This window comes from Haliaeetus leucocephalus, unplaced genomic scaffold (assembly GCF_000737465.1).
Source record: "Haliaeetus leucocephalus isolate CR32 unplaced genomic scaffold, Haliaeetus_leucocephalus-4.0 Scaffold273, whole genome shotgun sequence".
NCBI classification, from domain to species: domain Eukaryota; kingdom Metazoa; phylum Chordata; class Aves; order Accipitriformes; family Accipitridae; genus Haliaeetus; species Haliaeetus leucocephalus.
This window is the reverse complement of record NW_010972709.1, coordinates 9,770,849-9,790,520: the sequence shown is the minus strand read 5'-3', so window position 1 is coordinate 9,790,520 and position 19,672 is coordinate 9,770,849. Positions and strand designations below refer to the sequence as shown.

At 44.2% G+C, this 19,672-nt stretch overlaps 1 protein-coding gene across 1 annotated transcript in view; it reads left to right on the top strand.

Moving 5' to 3' along the window:
- The first annotated feature begins 482 nt into the window (after positions 1-482).
- The window catches only part of LOC104833214 (somatomedin-B and thrombospondin type-1 domain-containing protein-like), a 31,784-nt gene continuing 12,594 nt past the window's right edge, over positions 483-19,672 (top strand). The window contains exons 1-3 of the mRNA XM_010569789.1: positions 483-533; positions 615-724; positions 19,447-19,614. Of these exons, the coding sequence (XP_010568091.1) occupies positions 483-533; positions 615-724; positions 19,447-19,614 (329 nt within the window). The remainder of the gene's footprint in view (positions 534-614; positions 725-19,446; positions 19,615-19,672) is intronic.

The window sequence follows — 19,672 nt, the reverse complement described above, 5'->3', positions numbered from 1 at the left end:
GGCAGCTGTAGGGGGTGCTGTGTGCATGCGTTGCCCAAAGCTTAGTAAGGGCCAGATGGAGTTTCTGCATCAAACTGTTTGAGTTGTTCCCTGTGTGTATATAGTTAAGATGCTTTCACCTTGTCACTACAGTGGTGTGCTGTAGTAAACCTCTGGACCAGTGGTCATTAGCTTATCTGTAAGAACAAGAAGTGTGACAAAGTGGAGACAGACACGAAAAGTAACATCTGAACTTGCCAGAGGCTTTTATTTAGAGGAGTAGAAGTGGAGGAGTTCTTCTGTACTGATAGGCTTTTGTTTCAAAGCTTTCATCTGCTGGAGTTTCTGATATGCCTGCAAACAGCCAGGCACCTTAGGTGTGGTTTCATTTTACATCTGTCTCTGTTCTGGAACTAGTTTGGGTCTAGAGAGCATCCTGTCCCCTGGCACTCCTTCCACACCTTTGCTCCAAATTCCCACATACCATGCTCAAAAATGTGATCATGGCTGCCTTTACCAAAACTCTCTCTGGGCAGAGTTTCAGCAAAATGAGGGTAAATGGTAGGTGCAGCTGGTAAACACAGGCTGGGGGTCATGTTCTTTAGTAGTAGAACATCTTTTTTTCTGTAATACAGGATATCCTACCTTCTGCTGCTTCTCCAAACACCCTTGGTAATGGAGAGCTGGCTGAACTTGGCCGTGGCCAGCTATGGGCTCTCAGCAATGTGGTGTGCTATGAGCTCAGGTAATTTTCCTGTGTGTAACTGTGAGCTGTTAAAAAACTTGAGCTGCAATGGACTTCCTAGTACCACTGTGTTACAGCCAAGTAATGAAGTATGCCTCCCAGTTAATAGAGAAACCATCGAACTTTATTGTCTGTATCAAGCATGGACGTACGATCACCCCATTTGAAAATGTCTTGATACAGCCCTTTGATAAAAGATGGGGTGAGGTGTGTGGGGGGGTGGTTTAACACTGAATTTAAAGCAATTTGTAGCTCAGCTTTCTTCCTCAGAGCTGTCCTTGGCATTTGTTGCCCCATTGCTTGCCTGACTCTTGCAGGCCCTGGTCAACTCCTGAGTGTGTCTGCTGGGTGTTTTGAATGAGGAGATGAGGGCCAGGAAGTATGTTTTGGACAATGGCTGACTTAGAGCTTTTTCTGTGCACAGACCGCTCCCTACTAGCTCTCAGAGGCTGGCAAAGGATAATCACAGTGTGTCCAGAGCTTATATTCTGCTGCTGTGAAGTGGTTGAGCAGGACAGTGAGGACGAAGGCGAGAATTGTCAGTTCTGTCAATTACAGCAGGAACAGATGATGCTGTATGTACTTGTGTAACTTTCTAAAACCGAAATCTGGAGTCACTCAGGGGCTGGTATGTTTAAGTAAATGTTTACTTTTCTCTAACAGCTCTGTTTCTTGGTGCCATGAGCATTTGAGAGGAAAATAGCACAGATTATTTCTCTGTCTGATGTTGCTTTTAATAGGCATGTTTTCATACACAGTGAGAGGTTTAACATTTGTATTCCCAAAGACCCAGGCATCTTTTTGACTGCATGGTGATTATTATATTCCTTTTAGACCCATCTGTTAAGTGGCTGCATTAGTTTATGGGATAGCACAGTCCATTTATTCATTGCATTCATTGCTGCTTCTACTTTTTGTGTTATTTCCTCTGCCTCCTTCTCTGCTCAGTGATGGATTAAGTTATCTGACACATCAGTTGTGTTGACAGGCTAGATGTTATCATGGACAGCAACGAAGCAAAACTTGGTTTTGTGATTGCCCTAGGAAGACCCATGTTTCAGGACACTCAGATTGCCCCACAGGCAGTAAGGGGAAGACTTTTTTTGAAGGAGAGGGTTTGAAGGAGTGTTTTAAAGAGATGTTCTGCAGCTATAGACTTCTGTTGGTCTTCCACCCTTTTTGCCAGATCCCTTGCAGTGGTTGGGGTGAAGCCAAGTGTCTTGGTGCAGCCCAAGTCTCTGGTGCTGTGGGAACTGCTGGTTTGTTATAGCACCTAGGGTTCCCAGGCGCTTTCCCATCCAAGCGTTGGGCATAGGGTGCAGATAGTGCTGATACCCTTTGGCACTGCCCTGGCTGTCTTCTGTCAGCCTTCATCTTGCAGAAAACTGTAGTTTATGTCCCTCTGCTCCCTGCTGTGACTTTTCTTGCTCAGACTGCCTGGTTGATGCTCGGGTTCAGCTCGCTGTGTAGGGGGAGGCCTGGTGCTCTCTCTGGAGCTCTAGCTTTCTGCCAAGGTTCCCAGCACACACCACCAAAATCTCCCCTTTGCAACATGATACCTACCAGAGACTGGTGCTAAAGCCTTCTAGATTGTTCCACAGTAAATTAAACTCTAGAGAAAAGTGCTGGAGATGGTTCTCTTCACATTTACAGAAACAGGTACTCTTGGGTCTGAAGAAATTATCTTCACCTGTTTCTCTGCTCAGTGCCAATGTGAGGCTAGCAAGGACTGGATGCAGCCCTTGCCACAGGGCTTCCAGTGACTGAAATGGGCTCAAGTCCTTTATGATGTGGATGGGAAACACCTGGCAGCTTGCACGTAGTAACAGAGTTGTCTTGGTGATGGGTAAAAATAGTCATTGTGCTAGACCATATTCATGGTGTTTGTAAATCGCAGCAATTCCATTATATTCCCTAAGGTTGATTTGGGTTCATGGAAAGAGGTTCAGAGCCATTTCTGTCTGTGTTACCTGAGAATCTGCCTGATTTCTTCAGTGTTGTATTTTGAAAAATGTCCACTGGATAGTCTGCAGTTCACTGTGCCTGTCGCTTGCTCTGTTCAGTTTTGGATGCTGTGGCTGGGTCACCTTGAAGTCTTCCCTCTAGTGCTGAGAATAAGCTTGACTTCCCTAGTCTTTTCTCAAAGCAAATATTAAAGCCAGGGGCTGTCCTCATTTCTCTACTTTGCATAGACTCCCTTGGGTTCATGTAACCTTTCTCAGCGAGGATGTCCAGGGCCAGACAAACTTTTGGAGAAGTGGTCTCAGCATTGACTGCACGAAGAAGCAAGGCACATTTCCCATCTCCGACAGGGTGGCAGGTGTCCTTCCAGTGGGCTGAGGAGGCTCAGCTGGTGCATGAGGGTGGTGGGTAAGCAGATGCAGCCCCATGTGGTGCTGCTTGCCCAGGTGGATTCCCTGAAGCCTGTTCCTGGAAGCTGCTCTCCGAAGCTGGGGCAGTGTGTCAGCACCCAGGGGCTGGCCCAGAGTACCACACGTGCTTTCTGCTCCACACATGCTTACATTTCCCGCTGTGGGTGGCCGCAATGTCTTCAAGACCGTACTGCTTCTGGTTCAGGGCAGCTCTTTAACTGAAAGGGCGAGGCTCGTGCTTTTGATCCTCCCACAGATAGTGGAATGCTTGCACATGGGTCCAGGATAGAACCCGGCCTGTAGGCAGCAGCTAATTTCTGGATACCATTTCTCAGTGAGAAGAAATACTAAGTCGTACCTCTGCCCTTGTTTAGCAGCTTGGAGTATGTATACTTTCTTTGTGCTGCACAGCTGTGCCAATGGTAGACATTGCCTTACCCTCACCAATTTTCCCAAATCCAGCTGGAGAATTTAATGGCCTGCTGATGAAGAAAGATGGTTGCTATCTCATGCAAATGGTTGCAAACCATCTGCAGGCACACCAGGGTGTTGCTGTAATTGTTACATGTTACACTGGCTTAGTCTCCATTCCTGTTTGCAAGAATTTTGTCTACCAAGAGGAGATAAAAACTTATTTTTTCCCTGAGATATAGCACTCATGGAGGAAGGTTTGTCTTGAGAGTGAATCCATTTTTCAGTGGGTGTGGATCAGGCCCGTGACACCAGCAGTTCAAAGCAGACTTTTCCTTTGAGTATTCACTGTCACTCTTTTATAGCAGGATATTTATAGGTGCAATTTTCTTCGAAATCTACAGAGGAGGACTGGAAGTGTCTGAGGAGTTTTGTTAGTCAGCAATTTATATTGCTGTGGAAACACCTTAGTAGGGCTTGGGAAAACCACCTGGAGAAAAAAGTGGTTGCCAAAGGTGCTAACAGCAATGTGCATCTCTTGTAAGCTAGGAACCAACCTAAACCTGTACGTCAGGCACATGCTTCACAACAGCTACTGTTGTGTCACAAGGGTGACACATATTTTGTGCTGCTGGTCATGATTTCCTTCTGTAAACCCTCTCTGTCACTTCTCCGACCTATGACACATAATCTCTGCCAGTCTGTCATGGTTTAACCCCAGCCAGAAACTAAACACCATGCAGCCACTTGCTCACTCCTCCTTCCTCCCAGTGGGATCATAGAATCATAGAATTGTTTAGGTTGGAAAAGACCTTTAAGATCATTGAGTCCAACTGTCAACCCAATACCACTATGCCCACTAAACCATGTCCTGAAGTGTCACATCTACATGTTTTTTGAACACCTCCAGGGATGGTGACTCAGCCTGTTCCAATGCCTGACAAGGATGGGGAGGAAAATTGTAAAAAAAAAAATAAAAAAAAAAATCAAACTCATGGGTTAAGATAAGAACAGATTAATAACTAAAATATAATAACAATAATAATAATAATATAACAATAATAGTTATTGTAATGAAAAGGAATATAACAAAAAGAGAAAAATTAGATTCAAGAAAAGACAAGTGATGCACAATGGAATTGTTCACCATGCACTGACCAATGCCTGAGCAGTGATCCGTCCCTCCCAGCCAACTCCCCCCAGTTTATATACTGAACATGATGTTCTATGGTACGGAATATCCTTTTGGCTAGTTCAGGTCAGCTGTCCTGGCTATGTTCCCTCCGAGCTTGTGCACCTGCTTGCTGGCAGAGCATGGGAAACTGAAAAATCCTTAACTTGGGATAAGTGCTACTTAGCAACAATAAAAACATCAGCGTGTTATCAACATTATTCTCATACTAAACTCAAAACAGCACTGTACCAGCTACTAGGAAGAAAATTAACTCTATCCCAGCCAAAACCAGGACTCAGTCTTTCCTTTGGTCCTGGATGATATGCTGGGTACCAAAGTGGTGTTGAAGCCCTTGTGAGTGAGGTTGCTGGCTGTAAAGGTAAGTAGCAACATTGGTGGGGGTGAGAGGAATGCTGATCAGGTCTCAGCATGAGTTACAGTGACTTGGTGAATGTATTTGCATGCAAACCTGGCTTTTTTTCTAGCAGAGCTGACCAGGTAGACCTGCTGTTGCATAGCCCTTTGGCAAGTGGAAGGCTTGGTGAGAAGGGGTCAACTTCTGAGTCATCTTGTTAGTTTATCAAGCAGATACAAATCTAGTCCTTGATGTTCTTTTCCTGCCTTCCTCCCCCGCCCCCGTCCTGGAGGAAAGTACTTGCAGGACTAGAGCAGAGCAGGGGGGAAGCACAGATGGATTTTCTCAGTGACAAAGCAGAATCAGGGCTCTGTCTGACTGCCAGACTTGGGGCATAGCTGTTGGGTGCAGGGTTCACCATGCTATGTGAACTGGATGCAACAGGCACAAAGGATGTCACAGCCTGTTGCCTGAGAGATGTGATGCAGCCTTTTCCTTCCAAGTTGCAAGTGGGTGCCTCTTACTTTGTGTTGCAGGATTCTGGAAGTGGCGTTGGTGGGTTCTCCCTCCTGCTGTTTTTCTCCTTTTTTAATTATTTATTTTTATTTTTTCTTTAAAGAAAATGGAAAGGTCACAGTCTCCCATGAGCTGCCTTCTCCCTCTCTGAATTCTGACAGGGTATCTGGCAAAGGCACGTATCCATGGATGAGCCTAATGATTTTCCCTCACACTGAAGACGAAAGCTCACCCTTATCTGGGTGTTGTCAGATATCCCCTCTGTCTGATGGCAGGAGTCTGTCTATCCATCACAGCATTGTTGTTCCCTCAACTGTGGCTCAAGAGGTGGGAGAATGAAGATATAAAGCTGCATGAGAGGTCTGCAAGGCTAACGGAAGACAGGATCTCACAGGGTTTACTCATCTTCATTTCCCTCATACTGGGAGCAAAGACCTCAGGAGCTGGAACAGTAGGAACAGTCCCCATGTCCTGTGAGATCTGTATGCATGTGCACAGTGCTCTAGCTCTTGGCTTCTGCAGCTGTAACTCATCCAAGTTGCTGTCAAAGTTAGTTGTGAGTTGTCTAAAGCAGATCAGTTGGCAGTCTAACTTGTAGAAGCAAAAATGGGTTTTGGCCCCTTTGGACCATGTTGCAAAGGACTGTGTACAACTGGACTGTGTAGTCCTGGTAAGAGATACTACTTGAGTCAGCTGTGGTTTTATACTAACGTGGTGCAGGTTTATGCTGGTATAATGGTGAGTTAGAGCCTAAGTGGTAGCAGTGTAAGAGGTAGTCTCTCCAGGAAGCTCAGTAGCTGTGTAAGCATCTGGATTAGAGGACAGCTAAGAAAAATTTTCTTTATTACAATAGTGAATCCAGCCCCTTAGCAATAGCCTTATAATCTTCATGTCGTCTTATTCAGAGACCTGTTATTATCAGAGCACTGAGCATGTGGAGGTGGAAAGATCTCATGGGGTGAGCTTCTTTTGTTTTGTTTTTGCCTTCAAGGTGGTCGTTAAATAAACAGCAGTTACACAATTTTCCCATAGCTGAGCTTTTTGTACCTAAGTCAAGGTGGTGGTTGTAGGTAGGGGTTGCTTTCATGCTGAATGTTGATAACATGTTTTACTGGGCAAATATAATCCCTGGGCAGCCTCTTCTGTCTGATCCTAGTTCACTGATGGTACAAATAAGCTGTAGCTCTTAGTCTGAACTGTAACACCTTATGCTTTCAGTTCTTTTCAATTTTTGGTGTTCAAGGCAGTGAGTCCACTGGAAAAGGGAACGTGTAGTCTGGAAGCAAGTCCTATAAATGATACATAAGGCAAGAAGCAAAACCGAGCTTCAGACAGCTCCTGTCTAACAGACTGACCACGTAGGCCAAATATTGCCTGCTGAAAGGTGTCATCTATTGTACATCCAACATACGTTGCCAGTCTGTTTGCTGTTGCATGGACAACCAAGTTATTTAACACAAACATACATGTGGAAACTGGTAATAGTTCAAGTGAATTAGGTTTTTGATTGTCCATGTATTTCTGACATCCAAGGAGACTAAAGCTTCATCAGGCTCTCTGTCACAAGGGTGTATGGAGGTGGAAGGAGCTGTGCACTTGCTATGAACTGAGTTGAAGTCACTGGTTCAGTTCATCATGGCTGGCAGAAACTGTCAGATTTTTTGCCATAAATACGGATTCCTCAGTGTCTTGGCCACATCCATTAAAATCATCATGCCCAGCCTCTTCAGTGAGGGGATGGCATACAAGCAATGTCTAGTGGCTACAAGCTGGTTGCATGGATGGGGCCAGGCATTGGAAAAGCCTTTGCGGATCATTTTTCATCCATCTCCCTTTCCAAAGCACTGAGTATCACCATGGGTTCAAGATGTGATTATCAACATGATTATAATTTTTAAAATCTGAATTTCACACATGGAAGTTTCCTCAAGATTTAGATTTGTGGTGCTTGTGAGCTGTTTTTGTGGCTCCCTTTCCTTTGGCCATGTTGAATACTGTTAAGCTTTATTTTCATTATGGGCAGAGATACAAAATGAGTATTCAGAGATAGTATTGAGGTGATTTGGGCTTATAATGCCAATTTCTTGGACTCATTAGGAATGTTATTAAAACTCCCTTCAGAATGTCATTATTTAAAGTCTAGTGACCTCTTCTGTCATCCAGATGTCTACTTCTGACTGTTTTCTTTAAGGCTGTGAGTCAGACAGTGTTGATAGCAATGCTATGCTGCAGATGGAACAGAAATGTACAACACTTCTATTGATTTTTAAAGCAACTTGGCAGGGTCACATAGGTCCATGGAAATACAGTTTTGGGAAAAGAAACCAAAAAAGCTCTTAACTTGTTTCTCTGTGACGTGTTAGGATAAAATCCCGGTCCAGCTACTGAACAATAGCTGTGAGGTCTGTAGGCAGCTCTAGTCATTCAGCAAAATGCATTCCTTTACCATCCATAGCACAATTAATCTAACTTGTCAAAAATTGCTAGTGATCTCTACACTGTAGAAAATATGTAGGGACTTGTGGCCCACATCCTGCAGGCAATAGGCTAAAGGGCAGATCCTACCAGAAGACCTGAAGAATTGGACTCGGTAGTCTGCCTGTGTAAACTTGTTGTGAGGTCCCAGGGCAAAAACAGTTCAGAAAAAAAACAGAAGGAGAAGGTGCAGTTAACCCGTTCTTCCCAAATCTTAGCATCCTCTGCTTGTATCACTGTTAAAACTTCCATGGTGACTAATGGTGATTTTCATCAACAAAAGAATGCACCTGCTGATATGAGAATAACAGGAAACCCCTCTTTTCATGCAATTATCCTTACTGATAAGAAATAAAGGACTCCCACACTGCAGTCTTCTGAACATGCTGTCTAGAAACATCTCCATCTGCTGAATTGTTTTAGATCAAACTTTTTCTACCCCATATCTTTCCACAAGGCACTAGGGGTTCTTTAATAAGCTACTTTCCACAGTTACTGTAAGAAAAATATAGCAAGTTTCTTAGCAATGAAAACTAAATTCCATTGGAAATACCTTGGTGGAGTTTTACAGCTTGTTTATATAAAACACTTTAATAGCGAAGGGAAAAGAAATGTTTTCCTCACACACTTAATTTCTTTATCTTGTTGTTTACAAGATTTTTTCTTCATGTTGTAATTTATGGCATCATTTTTCATGAATCTGAGTAGGAGCCTGGGTATTGAAAAGAGGAATGTGCTTTGAGGAGGTAAATTAAGTTTCTCCCAGAGTTCTATAATTCAAACCTGGGCACAGCTGAAATAGTGTTGAAATAGTAAAAAAGTTAATTTCTAGAGGAGAGGGGAAAAAAAACCAGTGAACCTTATTCCAAGTAAAATAAAGCAAAATCTTTTCCTCTTTGCATTTACTAAATTGCAAAGTACAGAGTGCCCTGGTGACTTGGTTTTGCCCAAGAGACATGAGTGCTTGACTGGTCAATGCCTTCCTGTGCCCACGACAGCTTCTGGTCTCTTTTAAGAAAATAAACATGACCATTTCTGTCATGTTGATTGTATCAATTGAATAAAGCTGTTAAATAGGTGAGGTAGTGTTACAGGTTCTGTTTATTTTCATCTCTGCTATTACTGCATGCTGCTTCCTAGTTGCACTCAGAAATGCCAGTCACAAAAAGAACCCTCCGTGCTGAGAGGTTACTTCTGTGAGTTTGGGTCAATGCTTTGGTTTTTAGCTCTATTTTTCATCAAGTTTCTGTGCTGCTTCTTAATGTTCTGTGAAGTGTTCAGCTATCATCTGCAGGGAGTGAATTTGTGCATGTGGGTGGCCTTGAATCTCTTGTGGAAATACCCATTGTAGAGAAGGCCTCTGGTTTCATCACCTAAGTGGTACCCTATTGCAAATAAACATCTGCTTCTTTATAGATTAGCTGTAACTTTACAAGGGTCAATTTACTACCTTTCTCCTGTTAAAGCAAGGGGAAATGGGTACATTTCAAGAGGCAGTGTAGCTCCAAAGCTGAGGAGGGGCCCAGAAAGTAGGACTTACTTGCTATGGGTCTAGTCCTACAAATGCTTGGTCCAGTGAGAAGACCCAGTGATGATGGGAAACTGCCAGCACAAACAAAGCCTACTCGGTCGATAGGACGCAGCAGGATCAGGCTTTGCTTACAACATTGAAACAGTAATTTTCATGCCACTTGGTAGGCAGATTGCACCAGATGTGTCTGACTCATTGCATCCATGAGATGCAATGCACTAAGATTATCTCTGCCAGGCAGAGGTGTGGATCAGACCAGGAGTCTTCCCCTTTGTGGACTCCAGGAACTCTGCACAGCAGAGATTAAACTGGGGTCTGCGCTCTGGCCTCTTTGGCTTCTTGACAATTTGACGTGTATAAAACAAAGTCAGTGTGACTGTGTGATACAGGCAGCACCTGGACTGCAGATTCAGGCAGTGTAATCAGAAATCAGTTGCTCTTTCTGTTAATGTAGTTAGCAGTGAGCAGTGTCAGCTAAAAGCTTGGCTATTGTTGGCAATACTCAACCATTTTCCAATGGGGCAATTTAAATTTCTGAAATGTACATTGGTACTAAACCAATTGTCTTTCAAATTTCACCTCAGTCAAATACTAACATGTGTTCAGTTTATTGGAGAGATTTATTTAAAGCCAAGGTTTCTTAGGATGTGCAATGAACTTGCAACTTAAAAACAGGAACAGTAATAGTAAGTGTATCTGCTTTCTTTTGCAGCTTGTATAGCTCATTACAGAGCCTAGTTAATCAAACAGTTATGTCTGTGTGCAGAGTAGTATTTCAAGTACTGTATTTTAAGCATGCTCTTCAATTTAGAGAGACACCTCAGCGTCCTGTTTAAGCAGCATCTATAGCACTTTAGGATCTGCTTTCCACTTGGTTTGCTTTTCTGCCTAACATCTGGGGAGAGATTTAGCAGAGTGAAAAATGCATGGCCTGGGTGATAACTGCATTGAAGAAACCGTACTGAAGACTATTCCCAACTGTTCCTGCGTTGTACAGGGTCTGTTGCTGGGGGAATAAGAGAGAGGAGGGGGTTGGACTGCTTAAAGAATCACTTCCAATTGTATTAACAATAGAAAAATGATTTAATAGAAATTTATATGAAAGTGCGGCTTCACAGAATTCGATGCCAAGGTTTGCCCTATTACTTAGTACGTGGATGAAATGCACTCAGGAAAATTAAGTTAGAATCAGACTAAACTTATGTATATAGAGACCAAAAATGTAATAGGGTAAAAAGAAATATTACAAATAAAAATTGAGTTAGAATTAATTTCTTGTGATTTGTGCAAAGATCGGGAATGTGGAAAAGTAGGGGAGACTCTCCCGTTGAGTCACGAGGTTCAGAGAAGACCCCCTTGCTTTCTAAACTCCTGTTAGAGTCTAGGTGTGGCTGGATTGACTCCTAGTCCCAGACTTGGTCAACGGTTTATATCTAAAGGGATTATGAGTATAATAGCAGCCCAAAATTCATTCACAGTTGAATAAGATTCACAACAGTAATTTAAGTATAAATTTGAAAGTAATAACTTATAATATACTTGCTATAATATACTTACTATAGATTATGCAGGCTAGTACACATGCATGCATAAAGACACTAAGAGACATACATATAAGAGAGTAAAAGAGGTATACCTGTTAAAAATTCCCCTCGAGGCCACTGAAAAGATTCAGGTCAAACGCTTCGGCATCTTTCTCAACAGGTGAAGGGTCAAGCCTCAAGGAACAGAGAAAATCAGCCCAGGTCATATCAGCTTTTGGCAACATACCTCAGATTTTCACAAACAGGAAAGTTTGCGACCTCAGAGGCATCCCACTCGGAGGGAGATGCTGGTCACAGCCCACTGCGGTCCAGGAGAGCTCAAAGGGCATCACTTAGTACCGCTGTTTATAGGTTCGGGAGATGATTGACTTTTGTCATCAAAAAATTGGTGGAATCCCAGCTGCGCTGGTACCATTTCACGTGCAGTTAAGGAAAGCTCTGAGGCTGTCTGTGAATAACTTAAAACATAGATATGGGATGCTCCAAGATTGTCAGGGGAAGACTGTAATGTCTCAAGGTTGTTATGAGAGAGAACTGGCTATCTCTACTCCTGTCCCCTGCCTCCGCCGGGCAGCAGGAGTCCTTGAGCCGCACAGCATAACTCCCTGTCTCAGCTGTGTAAGAGTTCGGGGCACAGTCAAGGGTCGCTTAACTGCCGAACTCATTACTTATGCTAAGGACTAGTGAGACTTCCCAAGTTTGTAAATCATCCTGGAGAGGGAGAAGAAATTCACCACCACAGGGTCCCAGAGGACAAGTGGTACTGTGTCACCCTGAAGGCTGATGCTGCAACTTGCATGTGGCCCGTTTGCAATTGCTGACTCATAAAGCAGCTCAACTGACTTGACAATTCGTTAAATAAATGGGGTTTTCTTTAGCTGTGGGTGGATTAATTTATCCGGAGTCTTATGCTGCATGGAAGGACAATATCTATTTTTTGTTGTCTCTTATAGGAAAACCATTGTAAAAAAAACTTTGATGTTTCTTTTAGATTTATCAGTTACAGAAAATGAAGACGTTTTAGCTATTTCATCTTAATCTTATCAATAGCCACTTGTGAAAAAATGAAGGTGTCTGGATTCTGGCCTATGCCAATTTGCAACTGTTGCCTTGTGACTAAAGAGAAGGAGAAATGGTGGCCCAGAGTCCCAGACTCTTACGTTGAGAACACATTAGTGAAAGTGATCAACTTAGGTGAGACAGGATGATCTGACAGTGACTGGGAAGGCTGATTTTGTGGGGTGTGAACTGGGCTGCTGTTTCTGCGATATGCGTGCATTTCTTATTTCTTCTGTACCTTCTCATGCACACTTGGAGATTCCTCATAGGAAGGGAGTAAAATGGTCTGTGCTAAAGAAGACAAAAAGTTTCATCTTCTAGGTGAGCCACAGGTTCTTTGGAGTAAGGAAAGACCTGCTGGGAGAAGTCCCTGGCTGTATTATACGTGTCCCTGTTGATCTCTTCCATCCTTAAACACCAGCACCAAAATCCCACGGGCTATAGAAGCAGGAGGCACTGAGCTGCAGCCCGAGTCAGTGAAGGGAGGGAAGGCTGCTGCTGTCTGCTGCTCCTGCAGCCATCTCACAGTGTGGCGTGGGCTGCAGAAGTGTTGCTGGAGGAGGATGCAAAGGTGCAAGGGCTGAACGAGGAGGCAGCTGTCTGTGGAGGCAGCTGGTGAAACCATGAGAATGGAGCTAGTTTGGGAGGAATCTGAAAAGTGAGACACTGCTTTTGATTTAATGTGGGAGGGGGTCATGTAGCTTGTGGAATTGATACAGGTTTTTAGGCATTGTGTTCTTTCTGCTAGAGAGTGTGCCTTGTCATGGGGTTATTCTGGATTTAAAAGATTCCTAGTAATGCTTTGTGGAGTCAGGTGTCACCCTGGACTTTCACAGACTAGAGGAAAATTCCAGGTTTGACTTGAATGCAAACCTGTTCACGGCTTTTCTTCTGCTTAGGGTAAGGAATACGGCTTACCTTGTTTATAGGGTCCTCTCTCATAGCTCAGAGTCTCACAAAATGTTCCTTTATTTTCTCTTAGGAAAAGAAAACAAAGTGCCAGGTTCAGAAAAAGTTGGCTGGTTTCCTTTCCTCTTCTTTGGGAAAGCAAAAGACCCAGAGAGAAAACCACTAAAAGCTTTTTATTAAAGTATTTATCTTTCCTATTTTCTAAATAAGACTTCTGGCCACTTTGAACCTTCTGCAGCTTTCATTAAAGATAATAGCTTTTTAATGACAATGAGTTTGTTTCCTTTATGCCCTGGGGTGAGTCATAGCCCTGTTCTCTCTGAAGAGGCAGTATGTGATGGGGTTGTGTAGCGTCTTTTGGCAGAAGAGAGAAGGCTAACACCTGGGTTCTTTGTGCCTATGGCCACATCTGAATGAGAGAAGCGGACTTCCCTACTTCTCTTCTAGCCTGACTTTTGCCCATGGTCTTATAATGCAGCATTATATATGAGAGAGGAAAAGGTAGACTAAACAGATCACACTTGCCATGTGTTGGAGTCTGCTGGAGACACTAGTTTTGCCGTGTTGAGAAGAACAACAGGGTGAATGCTTTTGGGGTTTAAATCCAAGGAGGTGTTTGCTCAGCAGTAACTGCTCTGCTGTGGTGTGGATTTTCTTGGCAGTACCTCGAGAGTCTATGTCTTGGGGACAAAACTGGTGAGCTGAAAAACAGCAGATGCTTTGGACCTCGCTGGTCGTACATTAGGGCTCTGGAGAAGACTTCTGCCCTCTTCTAGTACTCTCCATGCACTCTGTCTGGGAAGCTGATGTGGTTCTCATTGCTGAGGGTGAGTTTTACAAGGGCGGCAAAGGCACATCTGAAGAAGTGTGCAGCAGTTGCTGGCCTCCTGAGCACATGCAGAAAAGTCCAGGTCTAACAAGAAGAGATTTTTGGTCCCTGGGTCAATAGTCCAGTTCAGGTGTGCTGGCCAAACCACCCTTCAGTCCTAATGAGATCCTATCCCTTTGTCAGAGTATAGGACAGTTCCTGGGTGGGCTTTGTTCGCAGGTGGAGTTTAGGACTATTTGGTTCAATGTTCTTCTCCACTTTGGCAAAAGACAGAAGAATCTCAAATACATGGGCTCATAATCTGATTTTTTTTCAGATTTTCTTCAGGTAAATCTCTGAATCTTGCTTGGTATCAACTCTTATCCCATGTCTCTGTGTGCTAAAAACTAGCAGATGTGTATGGAAGGGGAATTATGTTTAAAGGTCTTTTTACTTCTATTCTAACATCTCAAAGGACACTGAGAAGGAGAGAATCGCAGTGCAGAGTTTGAAAGTCCTCCAATTAAAGTGGCATTAGGATCCCTGTGGATGTATTCTTTGCTTACTGGTCTTGACAAAAGAAAATTCCACCTGAATCTTTTCTCAAATAAGCCTTTTTTAAGACTCAGTGCTTGGTCTTCCTCCCTTTCCTGACCCCCAACATGTTTTTAATTATGGCTTTCTGCACGGGGTGCCTGGAGTAAGCAGGCAGACAGGGATTTTAAGAAAGCAGGAGCAGGTGTGAAAGTAAATCAGCCAGCTCCTCTAGTGCTTACTATTATTATTTTGAGTTTTTCAAAAGAAAGAAAAAAACCTTAATTCTTGCATTAGGATATTTTCACACATGAGACTTCTCTTTTTCTCAGCACTAAGAGCTTGTTATCTGCCTGTGTGAATTTGTTTTCATCTTGGCCTTAAGTGCATTAATTCATACTCTGAGTGGGGTGCATGGGAAAGCAAGACCACATCTGCAGCAGCGATTTCCTTTGTTGCCAAAGGTTAGCTAACCTAAAGAAGGACTTGAGAGAGGCAGGACCTGTGAGGTGAGCAGGTGAGGAACTGGATGTTAGAAATGCAGCTGTGGCAGAGACATCACAGCAGAGGAGCTGCTGCAGCCGAGTCTGGGATGGTGGCACCTCTCCCCAACTCAAATCGCCGGCCAGGCAGCCCTTCCTGGCAGGGTGGTTCTTCAGCCTGCAGGAGAGATGATTAAGGGACAATTCAATGGAGATCTATAAAATCCCAAGTGGCCTTGAGAAAGTAAATGAGAATTGATTGTTCCCTGTCTCTTCCAATACAAGAACTAGGGATTCAAATTAAATTAGCTGATGGTAGGTTCAAACAACTTCATGCCCTGTGTAGCATGGCATTCTGCCATGAGAGACTGTGGGTGCTGAAAGTTTACATGGGCTCAAAATGAGATGAGAGAGAATTTGTGTAAGACACGGACTGAGGCATACTACTATACATTCAACCAGTCTTATATTCCCTCCTGGGCATCTACTATTAGCCACTATTGAAGACAGATATTGGGGGAGACAGGTCTTTGTTTTGACCCAATGCAGCTTTTCTAGTCGATGAATAAATGCGCAGCTTTTTATCAGCAGCAGTCTGAGCTCAAATCCCAGTTTCTGCTCTGGTATGATTAGGTCAGCTCTGAGGAGTCAAGGGACAATTTGCAATAGCTTGTGGAAAGGACATCTTTGACCTGTCTTAGGAAAGAGCTGTGTGCACTGAGGTCATTTGTTGAGAGCTGGGGCTGGCAAGACTAGGACAGCAGCATCCTCAGCGTCTAGGATAGAATGAAGGGCTGAGATGCATCAAAGATTTCCTACTGCCAGGGCGTGGGGAAGGGAGTTAAACACTTTAATGAAACAAACAGTAAAACCTCAGGTGAATGGCTTCAGTGGAATAGCCAGGCAGGGAAAAACCTCGGAGACAGCCAGGAGTTTCTCACACGTGTTCCCTGCTTTTCCTGAACTGGAGGCTTTTTTTTCTTATCTGCCACACAGAGCGAAGGGTCTGGGATGGGAAAATATTCAGCAAACTACAGAATCAGGTAAGTGCTGTGAACACAAAACCACAGCAGTTGCTTTGGTCTTGGCATGAGGCCAGCTTGCCCCTATTCTGCCTGAGCAGTCAGGCACAAGCATAATGGAGAGTTTGAAAGGGAGAGTTAGTTAAGAGTAACATGGGGCAGTTCGGTCTCTCTTTGGATTTATGCTGGTGGCCCTCTGTTGCACTTTGTCTCCAGTTCAGGCAGGCAGGGCATAAGAGCAAATGCTGCTGCTCAGCCAGAGCAGCAGCCTGAGAGGAGCAAGAGGAAACATAGGGCTTGTGTCTGAATATAAATACTGCTGAAAATGAAACAGCCTGCTTCAGAGGATGCTGCAGCATCATTTCATGAAGGGGGATATCCCCAGAAACAGGATGATGGGATAGGAAGGAAGGGATGGAAGGTTTTTACATAATTACAAGTTAGGCGCTCAGCTTCCAAAGGGTGGAGGGGTGACGAGAGTTGGCATTCCGTTTTGATTCATACAAGTGTTGTCTGCGGTTAGAGCAAAGCCCCTGATTATCAACTATCCCAGAAGATCTCAGGCTTTTGCTGGGTTTCCTGGTTTTGGAGTTTTGCTGCTTCTATCTGATTAGTTAGTTGTAGGAAGCTTGACCATTTGCCCCAGCTTTTCTTTGAAAACACTGAAGTTTCTGAGGGGTTTTCTGCTTCCCTGATGATATTTAAAAGCTGAGAACAAAGTTTCTATGTGCAACTGGAATGCCTCCTGTGCTCCTCTATGCCCAGCAGGACGTAGTCTGTTTAGGACCATGTGTGCTAAATCTCTCACCAGCAAAGCCTGGAAAAGTGTGCCGTTGCATGCTCTAGGCGTGAGATAGGAAAGGCAGCAGACCACAGAAAAGACTCTGCTGCAGAAATTGATTTTCAAGTTAGTACCTGTTCACAGCAGCAAAAGTATAGGTAGAAATACTGACCTTTGCCTTCTTGTGAACAAGTATTGTTGCCATTGCTGTTGATTTGCCTCATGTTCTGGAAAGCTTGTGTGAACTGGTGGTGCTTCTTGCTGAAATATAATGAACAAGCAGAGCATCCCTTGTGATAGGCTTGGAGAAGGGTTTGAATGAGGTGGCAGCCAGCTCTCCTGTGGCCTTCACATATCTGTAGAAATCAGATCACTTGGTTGGCTGCTTTCCTTCCATGCTTTTACAGACTTGGCTGTGACAATGGAAAGTAAAATCAGACACTCCAAACCAGAACTTTTTTTTTTTTTTGTCCTGCATAGTGATAGCTCTGTTAGTTTCCTTATTGCTGGAATGCACAGGAATCCGAGTCCTGCACAAGGGACATAAAGTGCAAAGGGCTGTACAAACACAGAACAAAGAAAATACTGCTATCCTAACGCATTTGCAATGTATATATAAATTATCAGGTGATGGGGTGTACAGGCAAAGGGGCGAACAGTTGGGAATAGGGTAAATCCTATCCAAGCTACATAATCTTTTTTTTTTTTTGGGGGGGGGGGGGGGGGGGGGGGGGAAAGTTTTGGAAAAAAAAAGTTTAAGAAGGGGCTGGTACTGGATAGCATTCCACAGATGGGTGGATCAGCCTGTGGTGAAGGCAGGGTCACTGATTAACAATCCAGAGTGAAAGTGAGAGTAAGCTTCCCATTGTCCCTTGGAAGGGACTTTCCATCTGCGACATCCTCCCACCCTTCAGAGTTAACGAAGGGAGCAGGAGGGCCTCTGGGAACTGGGTCAGTGGCAGCTCCAGCACAGTGCAGCTTAATTAAGCAAAGGAAAATGAGAGGGCAGGAACCCCGTGTGGCTAGCCGGGAAAGCAGCTGGGTTTGAACAAGCAGATAAAGCTGCATTTCCCTGTGCCCTAGTGAGCTGCCTCTTGATGTTCCCCGTAGGGTGGAAGACACAGTCTCCACTGCCAAGGACAGCCCTGCAAGCTGTTCTGCTCCTGAACCTCTCCTTATAAGATGGACTTAGCCACATTTCTTTTCTGTAAAGCATACTTGCTTAGCTCCAATATTCCTTATAGGGCCAACAGTCCCACTTTTAGACTTGGCAATTGTCTTGCAAGAAAACTGTTGCTGGGCTGATGTGGTCCAGCATGGCTTGGGCCATGTTTTGCTTGGCTTCTTTACCATCTTTAGAGCCTGTCAGGGGGGGAAAAAAAAAAAACCAAACCCTAAAAAATCCCCTAGGGCTATGTCAGACCAGAACAAGGGAGAACTTCTGCTTTCAGACTGGGAATGTGAGATGAGCAACAAAGTTTGCTCCCAAGAGCTTCAGGTGGGGGTGGATTGAATATAAACCCTACTGAGGTGTCTGGACCCAGATCCAATTTTCCTAACAGCACAGGGTCAGTCAAAATTGCAGTCTTTATGTGGATGCGTTGCTTTCTAAAGCTAATTTTCAGTCAGTCAGTTCTGTGTGTCTCAGAATAATGTGAAGGTGTTTCTCCTACCTCAACAATTCTTGGCATGGGGACTTGCAGCATGCCAGCATCAGTGCTGGAAACAGAAACACCCGGGAAGCGTTCTCTGTTACTGACCCTCAGTTAATTGCGCAAGAGCTGCGCAGGCCTCTGGTTTGTGTTGACTAATTAGCTGAGTAATGCAATCTCCTTTTGAATGTTCTTCCTGTTCTAGATCAAGAATGAGACATACATTGATTAAATGACTTGTGGTCACATAGTGAGTGACTCATTGGCAGAAGCAGGAATTAACACCTGGTATTGTTAGATTCCTGCTTCCTAGACCCCATGGCCTCTTACTTCTAGTGCTGTTCTCTTTCCTCTCCCGGCCTTTTTGTCTCTTGCCCACTGCAGGATTTGCTGGATGTGCGATTTCCAAGGTGACAATATCTGACCACTGCCAAGAAAATGAGACATCTACCCTTTGCTACAGACATCTGTTGACATACAAAGAAGCGAAAGTTCCTTTTATTTCTTATCTTTTTGGAACATTTTACCACGTTATGCTTGAGCTGGTACAGTGCCAGGTCTCCTCTGCTCCCATGCCTTCAGCATTGCACATGACGAAGGTGTTAGCCTGTCCTCTAATACTGTTTTTCTGCTTTTCTAGAAGCATCTTTGCTGCAGTCTCCCTGAAGTGGAAACACTCCGCTCATACCCACTGTTAGCACAACAGCATAATCAGTTCCAAAAAATCAGTGGGTGGGTTTTCTAAATCCCAGTTCGGGATTCAGCAAGGTATAACATCTGTTGTGATCAATATTTTAGAGCAAGTCTGTCTGATAAAAAGTTACAGTAAAGCCTTTAGCTTCCTACTGAATAGCTAAATAATTCACAGGAGTAGCTCTAATCACTTTAAGCTTCTTGCATTTGAAAGTAAGCAGAACATTCAGAGTAATTCTGGAGGGAGGCAGTATAGCCGGCTGGATCGTGTTTCTTACAAGCTGCTGTACTGGGAATGAAGTACCTTCAGGTTTTTAACGGCTCCTGAGGTACGCGGGAGTCAAATCTGGCACAAAGTGGTCTCCTATAATTGGGTTTTGATGGTAATCTTTATGATACTCCAGCTGGCGAGTGCTAGCGGTCCGTGCAGAAATCATACCCTTTCGTTGTACAAGCCTGCAGAAACGGAACTATTGGATGCGCAGGCATCGGGAGATGCCACGAAGGTTAAAGGCAAAGAAACGTGACGGTCGGGAAACTACGGGGCACCCGTGTAACGAGCGCCTGTCGCCGTAAGCCCGCTGTCAGGGCCCCGGCTACAGCTGCGCACGCCGCGCCGCTCCCGGGGCC